Raw genomic sequence first — 26,686 nt, 5'->3', positions numbered from 1 at the left:
CGTATAATACAGCTGAATATTTAGCATTGATGAAAACTTAGAATTAAGTTTATGTAAGTCTATGTTTAGTGACTATATAAATGTGAACTTATGTTCTTTGCAGTGTGAGTAATGGAAACTCTGTAAATGTTTATTGTTGAACTATGGAAAAGTGCAGTTATTGGACAAAATACATTTTATTACATATCAGTTCTAACACCCTTACTTGTAACCTGAAGTATTACTATAAATAGGGAATGGGGGACTTGATTTGAGAGCCGCATAAATTTTGGTTCAGTGGTAGTTAAATGGCACCATTTGCTTCTGAATTTTACGTTTTAAGTTTTTCAGTCTAGCCGTGAATAAACATGCTGACTATTTTATCATGGTAAATAATCTTAAGCAGGAAGATTTCCCAAACCTTGTATCAAAAGTTTGCTAAAAATCTTCATGTGATCCTCCTTCACACCCACCAACTTAGACTCTTGTGTGTTATCTTGTTGTAAAGAAAATCCTAAATAAAATGAAGATGATCTAGTGATACACAAATGTACACACATCTACAAATGTAGATGATAGTGATGCACACAAATAACCTTCTTGGTAATCAGGCAGTAAGGTTGTTTGCTAGCCTATTTTGTCGTTTATTGGTGCTGTCCTAGCATAATAATTAGCATCACTTAATTTTGAAAGGCTTTTCTCCAAAGAGGATGGCTTCAGAATTCAATTTGCATCTAACTTATTGATGTATTTTTATCTTTTTGATATTCTTCAACTGGACATGAAAGTTTTTCTTCTTTAGCATATTTCAAAAGAGCCAGAGAGTGCAGGTTCCTAAAGCAAGCCTTCCCAACTACATAAAGCAACTCTTTTACCCTGCCTATGTTTAACTTATTTAAAACCAAGTATTTTTAGTAAAAATTAAAGTCTAAATAAGAAAGCACTTTGTGAGTAAATACAACAATCTGGAAGGAAAATTAGAAATTGACTGTTTCATTTGGCCAGATTTTGAAAATGCCAGGAGCAAGCAGACAGTTTTAGATGGTGAAGTGTATATTTGGTTTCTGAGGTTAGTCCTGAATTAGTACACAGTACTGTATTGTCGTCACAGCTGTGGCTGTCAAGGCTAGAAGAGGTGTGATCCCTCAATAGCACAGCTGACCTGGTGGGAGCCCTTAATGCAGCTATTCTAGGAGAAGAAATAAACCCCTGTGCCTCAGCTGGTGTGACTCTTGCTTGGGGAAAGACAGAGGTTGCCTTGGCTGTAGTGCTGTAAAACTCAGCTTCACTGCTGCAGCCACATTAGAAGTACTTGAGAATTTTTTGATTTGTCATACAAGTACTCTTATAGCATCCCTGTCTGTTGGTAATTTGAGGTACGTTTGTCTTTGTTGCATAGACCCTGCTTGCTCATACAGGCCTTTCTTAAAGGAGTTAGAGCCCTTTCCATGTAGCATAAGGCTTTGTGACTGTGCTAAGTTGTGCTTTTAGGTATGAATGGCAAGGGAGTGAGTTGGAGGGAGGGGACTCCTAGGGAAGGAAAATACAAAGAATTCATTGACTGACACTCACCACAGCTCTAGAATATGATGTTAATATTATAAGATAGAAAGCTGCCTTGTCTGTGGAAGGAGGTTCAGCTGAAGAGTATCATTAGCTTGGAGTTGCAGGATCATGTTTTGGAAGCCCCTCAGGGATACCTGGTTGGGGGATGTAGCCAAAATGCTTCTTAGAGAAAAGCAAAGTAAAATTTCCTCTTTCTTAAATTGTGGTTGAAGGTCACTGATATTTCTTTAATTTGTTCTTAAGTTAAAGACTGGAGATTGGTTTGCTTTCAAAACCAGGAGAAGCCTTTTTTTTCACCAGGAGCAAGAGAAGGCTTTAGAAGGCCAAATTGATGGCTGCATGTTATTCTGGTGGAATCTGTATTGTAGTCAGCAGATTTTACATCCTTTTGGTGGACAATGATTTGAGACAAATTTTGATCCTTCCTAGCCATCTTTACTGAAAAAAAAAACCCAACCCCAAAACTTTCTGAAATGGCAGAGCAAGTAAAAAAAAGTAATGTCTCTTCTTTTGAGACTCAGTTGTTTTGAGTGCCAGTGGTATAACATGAAACACTGTTTTTTTTCTTGTGATAAAACCATACCAAGTATTTTGTTTGCAAAGGTGACACAAATGTACTGTGCTGTGAGTTGAACTGTGACTTTTAGCAGATATGGTGATTCTTGCTGGTATGTGCAATATACATGTAGTTGTTGATGAAACGTGTAGGACAGATGTATTTAGTAAAAGGATTTACTTAATGAAAGTAATACCGAGTTGTGTGGCAAACCTACGATTGTCATTAGTGGCAGTGAAGGCACTGTGTTTAGTATTAACTTTTTGACCTGTGATACCAAATTGTTCTGGTATGTATTGTGAACTTTTTCCAAGGGGAAAAAGTTGTGTTAAATTCTGTCTATTTAAAGAGGAGAGTTTTGTGTGCTGACATGCTGAAGGAGCAATTGTGTTCAACTTAGGGGGTTTGGTTAGGAATGTATGAGTAAAACAAGTAATCCAGAATTTGTTAATACAATATTGTGGTATGGGCGTAAACAAATAATGTCTGACTTTTTGCCTTTTTTTTTGACTTAGTTCCAGGCCTAGAGAGTCTTGTGAAAATGCCTTCATCAATTCCAGTTTCAGTTTGCTCTAAGAAATAACTACTTATATTTCTAAGTTCCAGAACAGAAACTAGTAAGCTAATTTTTAAATGTTTCTTCCTGAAAGGGAGACATCTAATGCATTTTACTTTCCTTGTAGGATTTGGAATGCAGTGCATTAATTGGTGAATATGCAAGCTGTTTTCTGTGTCTGTGCTCTAATACAGTGTCCTTGACCTTGAATAATTTCTTTGAATACCCTGAAAAAAATACCCTGAAAAAAAAGATAGAGCTAAAGAAGCAAAAAAAAAAAGCTGTCTTTCAAGACCAGATTGCTAAACATGGAAAAGCTTTGTAAATCAGCTCCTGCATTTAATTCAGGCTTTCTAAAAAAATCTATTCTTGATTTCAAGAGAGTGTAAGTATTTTAGGGTGATTTCAAGATACAAAAATAAAACTTGTACATATTATCTTCCTGTGTAATTGTGAATAGTAGGATAAATGTAATTGGACAATGTTTTCATCACAAGTTTTAAATAGAGAAATCTTTTATACAGGAGTGTTGTATTTGGTTCATGTAACAAAATTTTTCATTGTGTGTTTTAGGTCAGTGTTCATGTTTCTTATGTTCTATTTCCCCCTTAATTTCAAGGCTTTCCTCACTTCCAAGAAAACAATTTTCATTTTCAAAGCTGCCATTCCTTTTAGAAGGTGATTCCGTCTTCGTGTATGATCCGATGCTTTGGTATGTAGCAATGTTTGAATTTGAGTCACTTGTCATGCCAGCAGTTGATGCCTGCATTTACTCTCTGGCCCTGTGTGCTAACTTGCAGAAGTGAACTATTAATTAAATGCAAAATCTATGTGTGACAGAGGGCTATTTAAAAGTCAGCACCAGACAAACTGATTTCCTTAAAAAGAATTTGCTAGTTGCTGCATTTTGCTGTATCATTTGCTTTTATAAATGGACCTTTTAAAATCAAATCATTGCTTAAGACTCTGGTCAAGTTCTAATTAAAAAATTTCAAGTGAAAAAAATGAGTAAGCTGTCAAGTGCAGTTCTTACTGTTGAAGGATGAACTGTAGTAGATGGCATGCTCTTAGATATGTCTGCATGAGTTCAATTTAGGTGTCACCTGCTGTCTAAGTAATCTAGTGATGTCAAGATAAGTGTCAAGTTTTGTAGTAGTGTAAATATGAGTGCAAAATTTAGGAAAGCTGCTGACATTCCTTAACTTGCTTTCTCTTTAGCTTATTTTCTTGAGGGGTAAGGGAGGAGAATTTACTGCATCTTTAAAAAACCCAAAAGCCAAGTCAAAGAAGGACCACACTATTTTAACTGACAAAAGGTATCCTAATTTATGAATATGTTCTCTGTGACATGAACTAATTTGAAATCCTAAGAAGCTTTCATGTGCAGCAAGGATATAGATTTAATGTGAATTCTGATTGCCTGGAATGCAGTCAGCCTGACAGCACGTGAACACTTGAGTGCTGTCCAACAACTACACTTGTTCTGAGAGATCTGTCTGCTTTAACTTCCAGTTTTTGCTGTTGGTTTACTGTCCAAGACAATGTATGTAAGAAGTTCTCACTGGGTATATGTGCAGCCCTTGACGTGGTTTCATAACCTTCTGTGACCTGGATCATTGGCAGTGTTGGCTGGTGCTGTACACTAGTTTGCATTCTCCTTCCAGCTACATGCCAATTACCATGATTTATATGTTGGCCTTGCGGCACATTACCCTGCTGTCCTCTGAAGCAGCAACATGCATCCAGTCTTTGTTGCCTTGGCCGTGCTGTGGAGGGCCAGGAAGTCTGGAAAAGCTGAGATATAAATCACCATCTTAAAATAGATGTTTTCTGACTGAATTCTGCAAATGTGCAAACAGACTGGAGGAGCCTTCTAATAGTAACTACAGTGTAGAGAATTCCTTTGTGGTTAAATCAGAACTGATAAAAGGCCTGCTGTAAGAGCTGAGTGGGCATACAAAAGACTTTTTCTGATGTGACACAATTCAGTATAGACTAAAGAGTCTCCTAATGTGGAATTTATACCAACACCACCTCTGAAAAGTGAAAACCAAATATTCAAAGAGGACAGACTTCAGCAGTGTTTAAAATATATTTTAAAGTAATTGTGATGCACATCATTACATGCTTTGTAAAAAAGAGAGTGTAATTTTTTATTTGTGGCTTTCAAGGTTTTATTTTTTACTGTAAGCCTCCATTCCCCTTTGCCAAGTGAGTGTATTTGACAGTCTAAATACGTGGAAGTTTTACTTTGGAAATGCAAGGGCAGTGGCTGAGAAAGTCTGATGCTAATTGGAAGGCTGCAGTAAAACCTGTCAATAAGTTTAAATCTGCACTAGTAGATCTAACTGATCAGATAAATAGGAAGCTTATGTACTGAATTAAGGTTCTAAAAATTCAAGTGATTTACCTTTTATTGTAGTTTATTTAACAGTCCACCTCTTTACATAAGTCATCTTTCATAGGTAATTGGTGTCAGACCTTTAATACATTTTGGCATCATTGGAAAAGTAATGGGGGAAATGGCATAAGAGGTAAGATATTTCACAAACTTAGATGTTAATATATATTTTTGTGTCTTTTTAACTTTATTTTTTCACAAAAGTTAAATGCATTCAATAGTTGATTATTTTAAAGACCTGAAAAATCAACTGTTGCGTAGCTATATGACTTCTAAGAAATGAGACACTTTGTGTGTGTGCCAAATTTAGCTGCTAACTGGTTACTGACAGCCGATAGTAATGCACTGACAGTGCAGGAACTATGCAGGAATTGTGCAGCTGACTACAATATTTAATTTACACTGACTAATGAAATGAAAAACATTAAACCATCAAGGCACTTAAAATTGGGTAAACCCTTACAAAATGTTACAAATATACACCTGTATCAGAGTAGAGGCTCAAGTTTGCATGTATTCTAAGTATTTAAGTGTTTATAAGCTTGTGTTAAAAGCTTGGCTTTTGGTTAAAGGCTTCAGCAGTGGCTCTCAGATTTGTTTCTGTATGTTTAGAGTTTGACTCTTTCTTTTGTGCTAGTGGCCCGCCTTCTTTCTGCATAGCAATCAATGTTCAACTATGCGTGCAAGGCAGCGCAAACTTTTTAAACTCAGACGCTTCAGCTTCTAGCTTGCCCTTGTCAAAAGTGGCTCCTGAGCTTTATTATTTAGTTCTTAATTTCTACATTCAACTTCGATATTTTGACTAGGCTGAATCGGAGCACAGATCCATATTCAGTGATTGATGATGGGATTGATATGTTTTTCAGTAGTATAAATATATACAGGTAGTGTGATCATCAGAGTTTCATATGCTTGATGGTTGGTCCTTTCTTTGACTTATGTACAGATGTGGCTGTGAAAGGATAGCAGATAAAATCTGTGTTAAGAATTCATTAACACATACACTTACAGATAATCTTGGGATCTTCTGGAAAATGTGAGGAAATCAGTTTAGTGGAGAACTGTACTGTAAGTTGTTGGTTGCTTCCACAGCAGTTGCATCAGATTTTGCTTTTGCTATTGGTGGAATACAATGAAGTGTTTTGGGAGGGTGGAAGGTAGTCTTATAAAACACTTATTTGCATATATACAAAGCTGGATTTAGTGACCATGCTTACTGGATTAAACATGGCTTGATCTTCTTTAGGACAATTCTGCAGAGTCTACTGATTTTGAAAGTTCAAGAGCAGAGAAAAATCAATAGTCTAAATGAATTGTTTAATATATTAGCTCAAGAAAACGAAAAAAAAACCAGAACACATTTATTCTGAAATGCTGTTATTACCAATGACAGCTGGCTGTGCTGCTGCTGTGGTACATGCAAAATGACTCTCAGTTCTTCCATTGATTTAGATCGTAAACTGAAACCTTGCAAACTGTCTACAGTTGGTGTACTGGGGATAAAATATCAAGTACATTATATTCTGTTTCTGGATTTAGTGTAGCTATATTATACAGAAGCCCAAAACTTCAATTTTGCTTCCTCCACAGCAGGGGGTTGAGGATTACATAAAACCCATGGCTTTTTTTTATCTTTTTGTTATTGCAAGCCATGATATGTGAGTGCACCATCATGCAGCTTTCCTTGTCAAATACGAATGTGCATGAAATAATAGAGGTGACTTCAGCTCAATGTGCTAATGCATGAATGGTAGGCAACGACTAGGACTGGGACATGATGTAACAGATGCTGTGAAAGTCTGATGGGATCAGGAAGCTGAGAAAAAATTTCTTAGTCCTGTGTATAAATTTTAGAAGCAGCATACCACTTAGTTTTACTGACAGTTTTGGGTGATCAGTTTTTAAACTGTCATGTATCCTGGCAGTAGTTTACAGGTTTGATTTCTAGGTAATTTTGTACATGATAAATGTAAATGACTGTTTGGTAGCAGGGAGCAAAGATGTGTTTTGGAGTAAACAAGTTGTTTTATTAAATAATACACGCTTGAAGAGAAGAAAGGTGATAAAATGCTGAGTAAAATGCTTTATAGATGAGAGACCAAGAAGAGAAGTGGGGAAGTGGTACTTCATGAGATAATACACAGGTCAAAGACCTCACTAGATATCTGATGAGGTATATTTAAGGAGGATATAGTCTAAATAACTCTTCCCTCTATATGATCTACTTTTAATGGGTGTTAGCAAATGCGTGGAAACTGATAGACTTTTTCCTACAAAATGAAACACAGCTTTCAAGATGGAAAATGGGTTAGCAAACAGTAACTTAGCTGTTTTGTAGCTTTTGAAATTGTAAAACAGTTGTAAGTTAGGAAGTGGGTGTCCTCTCACTCTTTTCAACGTTTTGTTCCAATTTCAATTTTATAAATAAGATGTATTGGATGCAGAAAGGTAATGCTCCGATTTTTTAGATAATGGTGACTTTCTGTGTGTTTGAAGGGTGGTTGTCAGATTTTACTTCAGCAGAAGCTGTTTCTGTTCAGTAATGATGGAAGCTTGGCCAGTGGTATAACAAAACCATTGACTTTGTCTTGTATAACTGTTTCAAAGAGATTTTTTCATAGCATTGATTATTTCATTCACTATAAGCTGTTTCCAAATTGTAGCTTAATTCTCCTGAATAGACATTAAATGGCTTAGTTTTAAAGCACTGTATATTCCAAAAAGAGACTAGTTTTCTTATTTTGGTCCCCTACCTCCGTAATGAGTATTTATGGTACCCAGACTTGTGAAAAACAGATTTTTTTTTTTAATTTTTTTTTTTACCCCAGAACCTATATATTGTCCTGACCTAGGAAAGGGAGTGCAGACAAGAATCTGATGAAGAATGATACACAGTTCATTGGACAGTTCTTCAGACAAAAGTAGGAAGGGGAAAGAGGGAGATAACTGTCAGAGTTGCTGCAGTGGTGATCAGAAGGACTAGAGAAGTTTTTCCTGCTGTTAAGAGGCCATATGGAATATAAACTTAACATTGGTAGGGGTATAAGATAAGTGGTAAAGACTAAAAACATAGAACAGATGTGAGCATTGTAATCTCTTTACCAAAGAGATCCAAGGTCTTGTACTTAAAAGAAAGGACTTGTGTCTGCTCAGCAGGACAAGGAAGGCTGCTGCTGTTGTCAGAAAGCTGAATATTCCTAGTATGTAGAACATGCTTAAGGGAGCAAGATGTCAGTAAGATCAAAGCTGCTCCTTCCTGATACTCAAGGTGTGAAATGATAGCTAGTGAAATGTTAGAATGGATGAGTGGAAAGATGTGAATCATGGGTATGTGCTTCAGTGAATCCTGCCTGTTATGAGGTCCGTCTTCCCCTCCCTCATTGAATAACAAAAGGAAGTTAAGAAGTAGAGATCAAACATTGAGAAACATCTGAAAGGCGGAAGCAGAAGAAGATGACTGAGCAATGACACACTAAGCTGTGAAAGGAAGTAAAAGGAGAAGCACAAAAATCTATAAAAGTTGAAATTTCTGGGAGGGGAATCAGCATTTTGTGGAAGTGCTGAAAGGTTCAGGAACCCTGAATCCAGAAGACATTACCATTGGGGACTATGGTGAGAGCCAGTGTGATGCACTGCATTGTAACCAGCAAGGGCCCAATGGCAGAACCACATTCCAGGCAAGGGCCTTGGTGTACTCAGTGACTTCTTGTGGGAGCCAAGAGGGTGATGTGGGACAAGATGGTGTGATATAATGAAAGCACCTCGGGCAAAAGTTAATGGCTGAGTGAGGTGGGAGAATCAGCAGCATTAGAGTGCAAGAAGTGTCTGTATATTAGCCTGGCATACATGTAGCTTGATTGGTAGGCATGGGGGGTTTTGTACGGCTATGTTTAGTTCCAGGAGCCCGGGAGGTATAGCATGTCATGCAGCCTTGGTGAGACAGTAAGTGTCCTGAACCTGGGGATTGGGCTGTGTGGTGTTTGTAGATGACAAAGTTGAGAGCAGATCCACTTGTATTGCAGTTGATGCTGGTTTGAATTTTCAGAAGCATAGTGGGGATGCAGTATTTGTACAATGGGCTGGAGGTGGGACTGCTGCAGAAGGAGCCTGCAATTTAATCTTCCATCAGTAGTTGGGTACAAATAATCAGCATTTTGTGGAAATGCTGCTGCGAGTCAGCAGCTGCATGTTCAATGCAGGCTTATTTTCTGCAGAGTGCACTGCCGTAACACCATACTCTCTGCATTGACCAGCTCCTTTTGCACAGGTAAAAGCAACTTTGGTCAGCTGCTTTCTGTCAGGAATGGGTATATTTGCAAGCAAGGGGCTCTTGCGATGTTTGTGGGCAGTATGTACTGTAGGTGCCTAACAGTGGTGTCCAGTGTGGTGGTGACAACTTGCAGGCCCTGATGTGGTGCAGCAGCACAGGGCCTCCACTGACTTGAGCAATGCATCAGCTGTTTGGAGGGTCTTGTACCCAGCCTGCAAAACCTGTGTAGATGTTGTGTGCTGAACAAGGGCTACGGTAGGTAGTTTCTGGTGGTCTTAAATACAGATTTCAAGTGCAACTGCAGGCCTAATGTCTACCTTTTTCTTAAGGCTGGTAACCTTAGGTTGCCTGACAAAGGTTATAAGTGACGAAGGCCTTAGACTGACAGAAGTTGTAACTATATTTCCAATTATTCCTTTTCTTAGGGAGGGAGCATATTCCTGGTTGACCAAGCCTGCTGCCCTAAAGAATGCTGCTGATACGGAAGCACAGTGTGGCTGTGAGCACGGGAATTCTCCCAAGAGCCTGTTCCAGCAGGCTTGCAATCTCTTGTCACTCAGTGAACTCCTCCAAGGACAGACTACAAAACAGGCCTATCAAAATAATTGTTTTCCACGGTGAAATACTTGTCATGAATATTGTAAATGAAAGAACTGACTCATTTGCTGGGCCATGACTCATTTACTTCTCTGTGCCTCATTGTGTAACTCTTAGAACAGAAAATGCACATTACTGTGCTTATAAACTTGTATTTTGGAAAGCTTTTCTGTGATTGCCATTTGCAAACTTCACCCACTGTGATGACCACTGTGTTATTCACCCTGAAGTTATGTCATTGCTTTAGGCTGGCTTAAATGCAGGCTGCTGTTAGAGGAACACTGCAGTTCTCAAACTTTCAGCTTGTGCCAGAGCTTGTGGAGCTGCATGGTGAGCCAGACGACTGGCCTGCTTATGAATCCAGCTCTTGCTTGCTGAGTTTTACCTGGTTTATAGGCCAACAAAATGCTACTCTTGATGCCAGGGAGAGAGGATTGCACAAGGGGGCACTGAGAAAGTCGGGGCTCCTTTCTGTGTCAGTCGCACTTAGATTGGTCTAAAGTGGACATGAAGCTGTAATTGCTGCTTGGGGAAAAGGAGGTAGCTGCTGTGTTTGGGAGTTCAGCTGTGGCAAAAGGCAACCTGTTTGTTTCAGAGCTGCCAAGACAGGCCTTTCCTGAGCTGAGGTGCTGTGTTTGGCATATATAAGTGAGCCATCTTCCATATCACTTCATCCACAGTGTTGTTGTTGTTGTTTGTTTTTTGTATTTTTTTTTTTTTGTGGCGTAAGCCCTTGGCTAAGTGATGAGTACCCCTCCCACACTCCATCAGTGGTTTAAAAAAAAGCCAGACAAATGTTTACTTTAGGAGTACAGGAAAGGGGAAGGAAATACCTAACAATTTAGTCAAATTGTGCAAATTCATATCTATCTATATTTGCATAGCTGTTGCAAAAGGTACTTTTTGCTTTCAAAGTTCATACATTTCTTCTTTTGTGGCAGTGTTGAACTTCAGCATACTTATAACATAGACTTTTGAAGTAATTTTTCTCCTTATTGTGCAGTTGTTTGGTGTCCAAATTGTGTGTTTTGTGTTTATTTTCATCATAGCTGTTGACCTGTTTATTTTCATCATAGCTGTTGCTAAAGTGTTCACAGCTTTTTGCGTGACTAGACCTGCTGAGCCAACATAAAAAAAAAAAAAAGAGAAGTTTCTTTGCTTCTTGAACTTTCATCTGTTGCTACTCAAGAGTCACTCGAGGTTGCAGGTTGTGGAAGTGTAGCAGAGACTTTGGGTGTCTGGCATGGTCTTTTTTTTACTTGTAGTAATGCTTGAGAAAGAACTGATGGAGCACAGTGTGGAGATTTCAAGCAGAGTTTGTAGCACTGGCTTGTAGGTGACAAAAAGCCTTACTGCTTGTAAAATAAGTACTTATGATACAGATTTACTGAGCATCTGAAATAGCTTTGTGGTGTTCCAGTATTGTTCCTGCTTCCCCAAGTAGAACATTAATTGAGCAGAATATTGCTTTTGTATAACTTCCGTAGCGTAGAAATTAAATGACAGACAGCTGCTTCAGTAAGTGAGGTGTGTTTACTGAAATGATCTGTTTTCAGGACTCCAAGTCACTGTGTGGTCTATTCCAGATAGAACTAACAAATGCAGAGCTTTGTTTGCCTGTAACTGGTGGAGGGAAGAAGTGCATCAATGCCTTGTTGTGCACTTCACATGCAGATGAGGCCATTTTTTAGGGCAGAAATAGATTTCTTTACCATAAGGAGATTTTTTGTGGAACTTGTCTGTCTGGGAGAGGATGCTTTGGCATTCTCAACTGCTTGCATGGTGGGAGATCAAAGCTTATTTTCAAAGCTTACTTTTAACAGTAGCCTGCTTCAGTGAGGAAGGATTCATCTGGGTTGCTCACTTCCTAGAGGGTTCTGACAGTTCTGACTAGACAGTTGTGGCTGTCAGACTGTTAAAGGCACTCATGAGTGAGACATGGGGTCCTTAAGTTGTGCAAAGATTAAGCAGGGTTTTTTACCTCTCTGGGTTGTCTCCTGATGGAAGGGAGCCTGCATGACCTCTAGCCCTAACAGAAGTGTCTAGATCCTTCCAAACCTCTGCAGGTGGTGTTTACTGGACATGTTTGTCTAGGCTCCTAACCTAAACATTTCTCATTTGAGGAAAGTGAAGTTACATAGTCTGGTATCTTTGCTCTATAGCTCCACTGCTAATGGTATAGCATTAGATGGTTATAAAATTAGATATCTACTTTCTGTCATATTTTGTTTTAGGCTCATCAGAGATGTTTAATGGGATACTTTAGAAGCTGACTGTGACTTTTGTAAGCCAGGTTTGTTAAAGAAGTACCAGTTTGAACTCTTGTCTGCTTAGGAAAATGAAAAGCACTCAGGTGTATCAGTCTCTTAGTTTTTATACCAATTAGTGGAGTTTCATGGTCGTCTTGTTTTTGACCCCTCCACCTCTATTCCTACTTCAGCTTTCCTGTTTTGAAGATAAGTACCATCAGGGCGGATTGGCTCTTCAGAACAGGGCTTTGAGCTGTACACAATGATATTGCTCACATGAAACTAACAAATAGGAAAAAGAACAATCCCCGTGGGTAGTGCAGGAGGTTCTTTAAACACACTCAAATACAACAAAAGTGTTCAAATTTGAAGCTTGGCTAGGTTATATTCAGCACAGTCCCAGGAAGGATGGGAGCAGGGTGAGGGAGGAGAAGAGGAGCCGAGCTTGTAGACATTCTTCACCTACATGAAATTCTGAAGTTATTTCCTGCAATTTCATTTCTATATTTGCACAAATCCAAGATTGTGATTAATGTATTTCTAGAAAAAGTGTTTTTTAACTTTCACTCATAATTGAGTGTGTTTTATATTTAATCTGGGGAAATTTATTTTTGCATTTGTTTTCCAAATAGGGTTAAAACCCTGCAATTTTTATGTGCTGCAGTTGAATGAGTCTCTGTAATGCTGCTAAGTGTAAAACTTAGTTGGATTGATGTTTCTTGATGGAACAGGTCCAAGTGGATGTTCTCATCACAGCTCTTGGGTTGAATGAAATAGTCTGCCACTAAATCCCATGCACTTAGGTCTTTGCATACAGATTTGCTCACAAGTTTAAAATTTTGTGGAACTGGTTCAGGAATCTTGACTAGCACTTGCCATCCTTGCCAAAGCCCTCCAGAATCATTATGTAAATACCCTCACACCAGCTGTAGGTGAGAATGCTGCCTCTGGGTGTATGGCCAGAAGCTGCTGCGTTTCAGCTGCTCACTGTAATTTTCTTTCTCCAGACCTTTATCTTTCACCTTCCTGAAAGATACTCGACCAGTTTCCACCAAGGACTAAAGTCCTGTTGGGAGACTATCCACAGGGCAATTTCCATGGAACAATGAATGTGCCACCAGCTGTGTTTGTACATAGTTGTTCTGTTGCCGCAGTAGGTGTAAAGTTATGTAAGGCTGTTTGACCTAATAGAGAAGTTTAAGACAACTCTTGGATTTTAAATTTGAACATATGAGGAGGGGCTTCTATTGGTTTCAGATTACTACCATTTCTAAAATTGTTTGAATTCAGTTTTGTCCCCTTAGGTGCTGTTTGAATTCAAGGTAAAGTTTTTGCTGTGCAGATGGTAGGTGTAGTTCATCTAGTAGTCTCCCTAAATGTATTCATCTTTAAAAACAAAATTTTGTGCAAATTAGGAACTGAGACTCATGAAATTACTTTTATCATGCAATTTCTGTGAAATGCATCCCAGAAAAATTTAGTGTGTACGGTGATTTGGTAAGCTTCCGTTGAGATGAATCTGTCACAGAGTCAGGATGCAAGTACTGGATCTGTTCTAGCTCACAGTACTTGAGCAGAAACAACAGGCACAAAATTAATTAGTCTGGGTCTCTGGGAGGTGTTCTTTAGTATTATCCTTGTGAGGACAGCGCAGCACCAGGTAATAAAGAAAACAGAAGATGTTTTGTGCATAATCATTGAAACCTTTGTTGTTGGGAGGCTTCAGAATATAAAGGTCATTCAAATAAAATGTATGAAACTTGCTTTTAGAGAGGAGTTTCTGTTCTTGACTTAGACCATTGTGAACACTTAGTACATTGAGACATTAAAAGCAGAGTGTCAGTTTTAGAAATACTGACATCCCTCAATGAAGGAAAAATACATGTTGAATGATGAATTATGGTGAATATACAGGTTCACACTGTTTCTTACTGAGCTTCACGATAGTTTCAGTTCATTTCTGAGCTGAAATCTTTTCCCCTTTAATGTCGTAATGAGGAGATGGAAAGACAAAGATAAACCCAGACCCAAAGCACACTGTATTGTGAAAAGACAGCTGCAGTTTAAGCCTCCTATTTGTAAGTGACACTGGTCTCCAGAGATGTAGTGGTTGTGAATATTTTGAAATCCTTCAATTCTTAATTGCTAAAATCATGGAATGTATTCCTGATTACTGCAAGCTTTATCTCTTTGCATTCTGGTTATTATGAATACAATTTGACACATCTTTATTAAACCTATTTTAATTTGATTCATACAAAGAGAGTGAACTGAATGCAAAGGAAGAACCTCTGCTGAAGGCTGGAGTAGCTTCATTCAGCCTGGTCACTTAGCAAAAAATGTATTTCCTCAGAAGAGTGGTAAAGTATGTGTGCTCTGTCTTTGTCTTCAGTTGAAGTTATACCTGAAATGATATATCACACTGGAAACTGTACTATAATTGAGAGGTTATTCAAGAGAGAGAAAAAACATAGCAAGTGAATGGAATCTGTGGCTTCTAACAAGTTTACTCAAAGTTACTAAGTTCTTGAGCATATCTGAAAAGTGGAATAACTTATTTCTTCTGTTGACAGTGTTCAGAGTTGATAAACATCTACCCTGTTAGATTTATATCGGTTCATCTAGTCCACTTAAAGCAGGAGGAAGACCTCTAGGAAAACCTTCATTAACCCTATGTGCTGATGATGACAGTGCTGCTCTTCTCATTTTATATTAGCAGTTAGCAGGGAGACTCGCTATAATTTGGCATTCTGAAGCTAATTATGTTTACTGTGCTGTCCGCACGGCTAATTTTGAAGGCTTGTAAGATTAGGTGTGAGAGGAGGGGGAAAAAGATCTTCCAGAATATTTATTGAAATGGTTATGTGTTTTCAAGAATTTTGTGCATTGTAAATATAGAAACTACTTACCAGCTTTTGTTTTTTGCCTGTAGTAATGTTTTGCAAACATTCACAGCTGTTTATTGTACGAACAGCTGACAAAAATGCACACTCTCAGAGGTAAGGTGAGCTGGCTTCTGGGTAGAACAAAGACCTTTGTCAGAGTAGGAAAGAGATTCCCCCCCACACCCCAAACACAAATGTAAAGGCAGCTGGCAGCATGAGTGCAGATTGGAAACATATCTGGAAATTTAATTCCCCCAATTGTGGTGTTACTGAAGTGCAAAGATTTATTTTTCTTTTACTGTCTTCAAGGATTTTAATATTTAGCAAATAAAACTGTATGCTTTTGTATGCTGGTTTTTGGATTGTATAAAAAGCTTTAATGCACTGAGAATAATTGCTAAAAAGGAGGAATGGACATGCCTGCACACGTGGTGTGATTTGTCTTGTGGTGAGGAATGGGGGAGTCATTTGGGTTAAACTAGATTAAATAAATAAACCCTGTAGGTCCTGGAGGCCTTGGGTTTCCCTGAATTCAGCATTATGTGGGAGTGTTATGGAAATAGTCATTCAGAATTAGCAAGCCCTGATGTTCGTGAACCGGTATCTGATGTGCTTGCTTTTGTCATCTCCTTCCATAGACATGATACCACTTATTTTGCATATGTGTTATTACTTAGATAACCTTAAAGGAATGTTACTTGCTCCCTCCTTAATTTTTCTGTGAGCCTAAACCATTACCACAGTCTTGATCTAGCTGTGTGACTACTTTAGCTCCAGTGTTTTATTTATTCTGCCTTTTCACCCTCTAGCTTGGCAATAGTGTTAGGAGAGAACTTCATGAGGGAGAAGTGCTCCTTCTGCTTTAAAGGGTAGATGCCACTGAATCAAATCTGGTACTCTATGTACAAAAAAAAAAGGAATTTGAATGCAACAGCATGATAACAAGAAGGGTGCCCAATTGCCCTACACAGGGTAAATTACGTATGGAAAGTGGTATCTTCCACAGAAGGACCAAGGTACTGATGTATGTTCAGCTTGTTCGTTTGCTGAGAGTAAATTGCTCTTCCTTAACAAAATGAAAAAGTTTTTATCACAACCTTCAAATTTTTTTGAAGAACAAAACAAAGCTTTTATCACAACCTTTGTAACTGGCAAACAGTTGTTTTTGTACTTTGGTTTATAAACTATTATGATTCTACCTGTCTGAAAAAGAATAGAAGTTAGTTTCTTCTTTAATTTGAAGAGCATTTCTAACATACCACTTTTAACATATGTGCTATTGAATGCTTTTGGGAGTCTTCCTTGAGAAAAGAGGTTTAAAGTTAGCTGAATTGTGATCTCAGACAAAACAACTGATACTTAATATTAAAACAAAAATTACTCAAATTCACTAACGAGAATAAGTTGTTATACTATATTAATTAAACTACACTTTTAATCTTGTTCCATTCTGTCCCAGTCATGAAGTCTTAAAAATGTTACGGTTCTCAGTTCAGTCTTGCATGTAGAAGACACTGAGCTTAGCTACAGCAGACTTGAGTGTTTACGTTGCTTTTTTACAGAGGACAAATATGTTCACTGAAAATAGGAATCAATTTAAAACTGTTACAGCCACCATTTTATAAGCCTCTTACACTGTTTCTAAATCACTTTGCTTTGCAATTATTCAACTGCATTGTCTGTAAAGAGCAAAAGCTAGTAAGAATTTAGGATTCTTAAAGGGCATAGTAATAAATTTTTGAAAACTGTTTACACTCTTTTGTTTCCTTTCTATTTAATCTTGCTTGTGGCAAAATATGTCAGCTACTTAAGGCACTTCTTGGATTGTGTAGAGTAGCATTTCTGGAACTCAAGGTTCATTTTGGATTCTCTTTGGCTAGATATTGGTATCATAATTTTCTCTTTCCTGCTTTTCTGGCCCTTTCTTCAGATCATTGGTTTGTACTCTGTTCATCTGCTGCAAATAAATAGTGGGATGAAGTTTCTTGTCCGTGACTGTCACTGTTACATTTTTTCATATCTCGTGTAATTTGAAAGCTTCACTGGATTCCTTTTTAGTTTGATGCTTAGATTAGTTCTTTTTCTTACTGCATTTATTATAGATTGGTTTTGAAACTTTGTATAAATGGATGAATCCACTAGTCTTGAAATGTGGTTCATTCAGTGAAGATCTGTATGCAGTAAGGCTTACTAAAAGCTATAGTTCGCTTTTGCAGTTTGTTTCTGTAGAAAGGTTGGGGCTTGGTTGACCTATGCTGTGTCTGCATAGTATTTCACTGGACATTCCTTCTACTGGCATAGCTTTGGCTGCATCTATAGTTGAAGAATATGAAACTTTACAGTGTTGACAAGTGTTAAATTGAATTTGCAAGAATTCCATGTGCTGTAAGGCATATGCTACTAATATGGAACATCCTGGAAGATGATTAAGTGCTTGCAAAACTTAAATCTAATTTTCACAATGGGTGAAGTCAGATTTGTAGAGTATTTTGTACCCAAGTTTGTACACAAGTGTATAGCACAGCAGTTATGCAGCTGATAACTTTGTACATGTTTGTATTCATTGGCACTAAAATGGTTTTTAAAAAACACAGCAAAAACAGGTCCTCACTGGTTTCTTTCAAGAAATTACTGCTCCATGAAGAATAAGATTCTGAAATAAAAGCACTACCCCTTTTCTTTTGAGCTTTTCAATCTTTTGTCACTAACCACTTGTCACTGTGTTTGCTGGCAGTTGAATTTAAGCTTTAGAGTTTTTCAGCAATTATCAATAGAGCTTAATCCTGTTGTCTCCTTGGACTGTGTTGAGGGGCGGATGTTTTTGTGTGGGTTTTTTTTTTTGTTTTTGTGAGATTTTTTGGTCGGTTCTTTTTTTTGTTGTTGGTTTTTTTTTGTTTTCTTTGTTAGTTTTTTATTTTTGGGTGGGTTTTTTTTTGTTTTTTGGTGTTGTTTGTGTGGTTTTGTTTGTTTTTTGTCTTTTTTCTCTCTTTTGAAGTGACTAGGTGGAAATTGAAACTCTTTTGTCTATTTTTAATTTTTTTTTTTAGCAGAGTTAATCCAGGAAGCAAGATAGTTGTGTTTCTGGGATTTTGAACACTCAGTCAAGGCTGAAGAGTATTACTAGCCTGCTTATGAAATTGTTTGGGCAATAAATGCAAGGTCTTAAGAAGTCAGTAATTTTATCTGACTCCTTCCCAAGATTTCTGTTTAGTTTAAAGACATGGCATGGCAGACTGGTAAGGAAGCCACTATGACAGTAAAAAGTGTTTCTTTCTGCTCAGGAGGAACTTCCTGTATTTTACTTTATCTTGTCACTAGGAATCACGGACAAGAGTGTGGCTCAGTTTGCTTTATGCACTCCCTTTAGGTATTTGTAGAAATTGATGAGACCTCCCTGAGCCTTCTCTTCTGCAGGCTGACCAGACTGAGCAGTCACAGCCTTTTTTTTCCTGTGTGAGGTGCTTCAGCTCCCACATCACTTTGTGGCCCCTTGTTGGACTCACTTGAGTAGGTCTATGTCTGTCTTGTAATGTGGAGCCCAGCCCTGGACACAGCGCTTCAGGAGCAGCCTCTGTGGTGCTAAACAGAGGGGAGGGATCACATTCCTTGACCAGCTGGCAGCTCTCCTTCTCTTGCAGCCCAGGATCCCACTAGCTGCCTTGGCTTCAAATAACAATCAAAAGAGAGCATTTTAACTGGTTCTGGCCTCAGACTATGCTTAAAACAAAACAAAAGTGGAATAAAAACACTTAAGCAATCACAACTCTGCATTTACCCTGCCAGTGTAACTGGGACAATTCCCTTCTTAAGAGGAGTTACTTTTCAAGCTTGAATTTTTAACACCAGCATTCTCTTAGTGGAGATCAGAATTGGTGCTGCTTTATTTGTGATGAGCTACAGAATAATTAATGAATTGCATAGTCTGTTAGCATAACATTTTCTTGCTGTTTCTATAATTTGCTTGGATTTCTGCTTACGAGAACTTGGTTGCTTTAGTTCACACAGATAAGACTCTTGAGGTATGAGGGTACTCATGTAAGTTTTATTTGGATTGCCTCTTTTCCCCACTTCTCTGGTTCCCTCAGATTATTTTGAATAAAACCAAGTGTGGGTAAAGAGGAATTGAGGCTATCTCTTGGAGAAATTTTTGGCTATTTTGTATCTTCTCTGTGGCAATAAAAAAAGCTGCTTTGTTTTTTATTATGTATTTTTAATAGAACAAGAAGAGAGCTCTGTAGTGGTTTACATTTTGGCTTCATTACTGGCCTCAGCTGAAATGGAAACAGTGGTGTAGGTGGAGAAAGCTATCTGTCAGGATCTGTTCCTTGCTCTTTCTTTCCTCCCCCTTTCACCAGCAAATGTCAAGATAGCTCTGACTGTTTCAGAATGTACATAAATGTTACGAGGAATCTCCTACAACTGCCTATTACCTAAAATCAAAAATTATAGCTGCAAAGTACATGAGTGGGTATTTTCTCGCCAAATGCTGAAAAATGTTTCAGTGGAGCAGATAATGCTGTGTAAGTAACGTAGTTTTCAAGTCAATGATTACTTGCCCTTAATAAGTATTATTTTTACAGGTGCAGTTTGTCACAGGGAAAGTGACAAGCTGCAAAATTACATTTGAAAAGTGAAATTATTTAAGGTTTCCTTTCTTAACAGCAAATCTTTTTTTGAAAGTGGCCCAGAGGCTCTCAGTTTTCAGTCTATGTGACTTCCACGTACAGCAAGACTTGCAGCATAAACAATGCAGGTGAAGGCTAACTAAATACCAACTGTGTACTGATTAATTTTTTTCCCTTTTATAATGAAAAGTTGGGTTTTCTATTTGCAGTTCAACCTAGAAGCTTGTTTTGAAATGGAGCAGCAGGCAGCTGATCTATGCTCCCTTCTACTCTTCCTTCTTGGTGTTTGAGAAGTCACTTATGTTTGCAGAAGAAAAATACTGCAATAGAGTTTAGAAAAAAAATTAAAATGTGTTTGTTTCTGTAACGCTCAGGTTTACAGTGTGCTATTATTTCTGTTGTTCCTATAATAAACAGACTTGTTCTTTCTGGTTTTTGATTACGCTTAAGAAATTCAGGCTTGCGTTTCAGAGGTGTATAGTTAGAAGTCCAGAAAGTAGGGATGAAATAGATACTGACACCACCTTGTAGTCAAAGTTTTAGTCCGTGTTCTCAGAAGAAAATTTGAAGTGCTGTAATGATAGAGCATCACAGATGTTTGCAGGTAATTCCTCCTAAATAAAACAAAAACCTTCTTTTGGAAGTAAGTTTTGGATTCATAACTTCAGATTATGTGGTTGCCCCTGTCTCAGAATTCTAATTTATGCAAATCCTCATGTTTTAAAGTGGTCTTCCTTTAGGGGAACTTAGGCCTTATTTTCTACTCCCTGCCCCTACAATGAAGATTTTCCAGTGTCTTTGAATGTTAGTGGAAAACCTCAGGCATGTTATGCCATTACCTCTGGATGTGTAAGGATGAAATCCTAGACACAACCTAATTGTCAAACACTTGCTGCTTTTTGGGTGTATTCATTTAGGTGGACCTGAATGGACTTGGAATCTGTAAAGCTTTAGTCCTCCTACATACTCTAGAAGACATATTGAGAAGTGGAGATAAACTTGAAGGAAAATGCTAGAGATAGCTGTGCTTTGAGAGTGCTTTCTAAGTACTTTAGAATACACTGCAGAAATATTAATAGAAATAGATGCTGTATTGATTGAATGTAATACAAAGAACGCATGATATTTAAAGATAAGTTCGTGTATTCTGTAGTGAATCATTGAAGATGTGAGACTAGGTAAAAATGTAAAATGCATAGTATGATGCCAAGCACAGGAAAGTATCTCGAGTACAGCGGAGGACTCATAATTATTACATTAGTGACAAGTGAGCTTTGTTCCTTCATGTTCCCTTCATGCTGTGAACAAGTTTTAACAAAGTATTTGCACCAATCCCATCAAGACAAAATTTTGCCTTGCCTCTTCCTTAAAATTATTTTAATCCAATCATCAAAATAGTTAAGAAAATATCTGAGTACAAGGCAGGTAGAGCAAATTAGATTCTTTGAAGTAAGAATTGATTAGGGAGAGTTTGGAGTTCTACAAGTCTACACTGAAATGAAATAGTACTGGAATTTATGGATTGGAGAGCATGTTAATGGATTTGAAATTAATACCCAGCCAAATAAGGCAAATGTATATTCTCAGTCCAAAAGGCAAAGTTACTTAGGTCTAAGAAATGGATTGGTTTGACAGGGCTATATGTGCAAGTATGTCTGTAGAGATGTGTTTTGTTTTTGTTTCTTTTTTTCCCCCCACTTATGAGGAAATTATCAACTAATAAAATTATTCTTGGCTGCTTCTGTTCTAGTCTTGTGCCTCTACAGGACACTACCTTTGCCACTAGAGAACAGTATAATTGAGGCAATATTGGGGTATTTATGGTCATCTTTAGAAGTTTGGTACATTTTATACAGTTTTGTGTATACAGATCTGTTTTGTCAAGGTGACAGAAGGATTATGATGTTTCAGATCATTTTCTCTAAGTAAAAGTGACAGGATGGACTACCTTCTTGCTTTTTCCTAAAATTTTTGGAAGAAAACATACAGCTTGGTGAGATTCAGGCTTTGTTGAGCAGTTTTGTTTCTTTTCAGCCAGAGCTGAGTCCCTATCTTCACTTCAGTGTCTTTAGGTTAATAACTTGTTATTTTGTCCATAGATTAGACCAAGTCTCATGAAACAGCTAGGATTAAAACATATTTCTTTCCCAGTTCCCTCGTTCTGCACTAGGCAGCGAAACAGCAGGAGAAAGTGGTTTGTGTACATCAGTAGATTCTACCCAGACAATTTCTTTTGACTGTGAAGTGACACTCTTGTTCTAGACAACATTCTCTTGGAGAGAGACGATAAAATAACTTTGAGAAGTATTTTCCACCTTAGAAGTAGATATTACTGCTGCCAAGTCTGTCATTGTCACCGCAACCAAATTTGTCACGGTAGATAAATATTTTCGTTTCGCCTGTAAGCCATTAATTTCTTCACCTTCTACCATACTTAACTTGTCTCTTTGATCAAAAGGCTTGGAGCATGAGACATGGAGTAGATTATCAGTAGGACTTTTGGCATAGCTTTGGGTAAGATGTTATAATTTATGTCCTTACATACTGACTTAAGTATTATACTAGATAACATTTGAGGTCACTACCACCTCATAATAAGACTTGAAAGGCTGCTCTTTGAAAAATACTTCTAAAATTTGCATTCTCTGAAGTAAGAGCAGTGAAGGTTTGAAGTAGAGAATTTTGATTTTGATGCTATCCTTGAGAAATATGGTAGTTTAGAAGAAGCAAATTCTGTGTAAATGTTGTTCGTATTTCATTATTGCTAAACCCTTTGTATTAAAATGTAGGATACTTTTCTCCAAGGAAGTTTCCCTAAAGGTCTTTGGAGAAGTTGACTTATACAAGGGTGGACTGGTTTCTAGGTCTCAATCTTGCATGCCTAGTTTCTGAAATTTTGTCTGTTCAGAAGGTTCAATAGGCTTCCCAAGAGTTGCTATTTTGGGGTGACTAAGAGGGTGGGTGGCTGGTGGTGTGCTTTGAGCTTCATTTTCTCAGTGGGACTACCCCTTAACAAAGGCAGTCTGGATCAAACTCCCTGAGACCTCCATACTGTTGTCATTTGACGGTCCTTTCTGTTTTTAACATCCTATCCTTAACTTGGGACAAAATCCTTTACTGTGCCATGATAATAACGACCCTTCTTCCCCACACCCTGCCCCAGCATTCTGTAAATGGAAGAGGAATTCAGTGCTTGGTTATTAACTGAACATTACGACTATAGGTGCTGGTGTTGCTGTGATGACGTTCTGCAAGTTTTGGATTTTTCTAGTGTCTCTTTTTTTTTTCCTGTAATACTAGCTTTTCTTGGATTGTAAATTTGTTACTCATATTTTTGGCATTTGTTGGGTGGGCTTTGAGTCACTAATGCCGCCTAATTCTGCTGTATGAAAGTTACCCTTCAGTGTTTCAATGCACTTGAAACACTGTTTGTTTAATTTTATTTTATGTTTTGTCGCAGCAATACCATTGTTTATAAAACTGGCTTTTCTATGTTGGTGCAAGGCAGAAATGTTTCAATTTTTTCATGAACCATTAAAATGTCATTAAGAAGGGGTAATTGCTCAGATCAGTCTGTTTTAAACAGGTGTCTAGCATCTTATGAACTGTGTTTATTTTAAGTATCTGAAATTCCTTTTTTCTGTAATGATTTCTGTGGTTCAGTACACAATTTTAGGACTGTACTGCTGGAACATAATATACTGTCATTGTATTTTTGCCTTTTTTTTTTTTTTAACCCTGTGATGATGATGCTCCATCACTTGCAAGCATTATAGTCCTGAGTAGCTGATGATGCTTCCTTACAGAATATTGCTCTTTATCATTAAAGGGAGAAAATGCAAGGAAGTTTGTAGTTTGAACTAGGACAGCTTTTTGTAAGGGATAGAAGATAGCCCAGTAAACTCCAGCAGGTTGCATATGTGGAGTTTGTATCTCTTGTGGATGCTTGACATTTCAAGAAGACAGGTTTAGCTTTTGTTAGATATTTAGAAAACTGTTCTGAAAGAGAGTAACTAGCAATATATACCCTAAACCATGTCATAATGAAATGCAGAGTTGAAACTTGGTGTTTTTCACTTGAAATTGCAAGGAGTTGAGTTGTGTATTCAGAGAGTCTGTAGTCTGTGGAAGTGTTCCTATCAGTGCATGGTAGTGTCTTGTTAGATGAAGGTAGTCATGAGAGTAAAAATTGTTCAGGGACAGTTGTTTTCTTGTCAGTTGAGTTATTTAACTAACATGTAAGTTCTGGGCTTTTTACTTTGAAATGCAGCAGGAAGAGAATGAATGTTAATGAGGTGTGTGTTTTCACCTATTGTCTTAGTATGGAAGCTGTGGCATTTTTAGTTTAACCAGTTTTACTTTGAAGTCTACATTTTAAACTAGTGAAAACCTTTAAAAATGGCCAAAATATAAATGTTTGCAAGTACACTTTACCATGGGCTGTGGGACTCTGTATATCTTTTATGATTCTGTGGTTTTACTTACATTTTTCTCAATGTCTGTATAAGCTGGAGTTGCTCTCAGCTGCTTTCTTCTGTCTATGCTATTCCTTTACTTATGCAGAAGTGGTTTGGTTTGGGTTTTTTCAGTGTGTGTCCTGGCATGGTGGTGTGGATCAGGGAATATAACTAGTGAAATATGGTGAGGGTTTTATCTTTTTTAATTTGGGTGGGGTCCCCCCCCCAGCTGAGTCCATTCATGGATCAGATGAATGACCATGTAAAACCACAGAGAGGAGTTTTATCAAAACTTGATGAGACAGAATAGAAACAAAAATAAGTGTCAGTGGCTGGTACCATCTTCTGCTTTTCCCTAATGCTGAAAGTAATGCACGAGGTCACGCCTGCAGGTATGTTAGCCTGAGGTGCTATGGATTTCCCAATCCTAATCCTAAACCATTAATAAAACATTTTATTACCTTATTTCTTCTAACCTGTGCTTATGCTAAATCTTTGTCCAAGGAGAAGTGGGGTGTCCCCTTTGTGTCTGGCTTACCCAGTTTCTCCTAGCCAGCTCTTAAATTACATTAGGCCAGGCTGATGAAGCTTTTCTGAAAGACAAGATGGAAGGAGGAAAAACTAACCATGTCCTGCCACCCAAAACTAAGAGGAAGAATAGAAATACCTGACAGCCAAGTTTCCCTCCCCTTCAAGTGACTCCTTCAGGGATTTGATTTAGCTGATGTAGTTCTGCATGTAAACAGACCATGTAAAAGCCTTACTGGACAAACTTCTTCCTATTCCTGTCTTTTGCTAGTAGAAAGAAAATAAAAGGAATGTATGCTGCTTTGCTTCTTCAAATATATTCAAGTTGGCTGGAAAATGTTCCCTCTGTAGTATCCGTCACTCCTTAGCAGGGTTCATGAAATAGCCTGATGCTTAAAGCTTTGTGCCACAATGCAAGCTGGTAACACTTGCTTGAAATTACTCTGTGTTTTTGTACTTGGTTATCCATTGCAGGATACCTGTAAAGGTAGGAAAGGGACAGGTTAAGGTTTTTTCAAACTCCCTTTTTAGACCACTTACGAATGGAAATTGGTTTTGTAGATATGATCAAGAAGAAGATCTTCTGAAAGTGCAGCACTCACAGGAGAAAAACATGTCTTAGTCTGCAAAAGTGGAATGCAAGATTTCACTTTATTAAATACAGCTCTGAGTTGCCAGCTTTAAAAAGGGTGCAGTTTAGCCCTGGAGTTTGTCTTCAAAAATATTAGCAAGGCTAGTGATTTATATTTAATGGCAATAAAAACAAGCTATTTTTTGATTATAAGAGCTGCTTTAGTGTTTCTCTTTGGAGGTGAGAATGAAGCTCCTAAATCAATGGTTTTGGAGATTTTAACTATATAATCTTTAAGCTAAATTGTGTTTTTGCTTCCCCTCAGTGCTTTGTTCAATGTTGGGTTTTTTCCTCTCTGGATTTCCTTTTCCATAAGAAGTTTTTTTATATTCATTGTTGTCTGTCTTAGAGGAATAATTTGTTTACACTTTAGTCATCATCTTTAGCTGGTAGTAGAGGAGATATCAGTGGATGACTAAAGGGTTTTTTCAGCGCTTCAGTACACTGTCACTCCAGTATTTCCCATTCATCTCTGTCATTACCCACCTGTACTGTAGTCTACAGTATTTATTATTTTGTCTGCTTTGTGCAAGATTCTGTGTAAACTCAATGAGTCCTACCTCTGAAAAGTTTATTCTTAAATTATGATGCAAAAGGTGCAGCAAAACAAAAAAAAAAGTGAATGAGAACAAAGATGTGAACATGTGGTTTCTTTCAGAGTCTAATAACAGTATTGTGTAATTGGCAGCTTAAGTCTTCAAAAATCATGATTAACATCTTCGGAAATCAAAAGGCTTAAAAGCGAACGGAAAAAAGCTTTAGAAGATAATTTTGAAATGTCCGTTACTTGCTTCTTGTAATGCTTTAGTTTTTTTTTAAACTTATTTGAAGTTTTCAGACTGTCCTCTACAGCTAAAAATGGAAGCTTAAAACAACCCAAGGGGTAAAAAGCAGACAGAAGTAAAATTTATTGTTTTAAATGAGAGGAATGGCAAGTTGAATACCGTGATATAATTTAGGAATGTGATTATTTTAAGAAGACTTCTGAAGATAGTAGCAGCCACCATGTTATTATCAAGATGTTCAGCATTTTTTGAATGGTGAGCTGGTAGCGAAACACAAACCTGGTGATACGAAATGTCCTAGAATCAATCATTTTCCTGCTTTCAATCCCAGACAGGAGCCAGAAACAGCACATGATGTGGTTGGTTTCTCTGCTGATGACCTTTTTTGAGGGCTACTGAGATAACTAAAATGGTGATACAGTAAAAACCACCCAAAGGACATGGTTTTCAATGACAGCACTACCTGGAATCACCATGAGGAGTAAATATTATAAACATGGTGAAAAGTTTAGCCTAATGGATGGTGTCTGTCCAAAAGTAATTACTACATCCAAGAGGAATTGTTACTTCAGTTTTGTGACACTGTAGTGTCTCAGGCTGT

At 37.7% G+C, this 26,686-nt stretch overlaps 1 protein-coding gene across 3 annotated transcripts in view; it reads left to right on the top strand.

The window, feature by feature from the left end:
• The window catches only part of ZSWIM6 (zinc finger SWIM-type containing 6), a 108,490-nt gene that overhangs the window by 2,730 nt on the left and 79,074 nt on the right, over nt 1-26,686 (top strand). The window contains exons 1-2 of one of the 3 annotated variants that reach the window (XM_077172075.1): nt 3,339-3,369; nt 5,123-5,191. The exons of the other annotated variants lie outside the window; for them this stretch is intronic. Coding sequence (XP_077028190.1) covers nt 3,354-3,369; nt 5,123-5,191 — 85 coding nt within the window. The 5' untranslated portion in view covers nt 3,339-3,353. Of the gene's footprint in view, nt 1-3,338; nt 3,370-5,122; nt 5,192-26,686 lie in introns of those variants that run through there. 3 annotated transcript variants of the gene reach the window in all.

Source organism: Agelaius phoeniceus, chromosome Z (genome assembly GCF_051311805.1).
Source record: "Agelaius phoeniceus isolate bAgePho1 chromosome Z, bAgePho1.hap1, whole genome shotgun sequence".
NCBI lineage: Eukaryota > Metazoa > Chordata > Aves > Passeriformes > Icteridae > Agelaius > Agelaius phoeniceus.
This window is presented reverse-complemented; position numbering and strand designations above follow the sequence as displayed.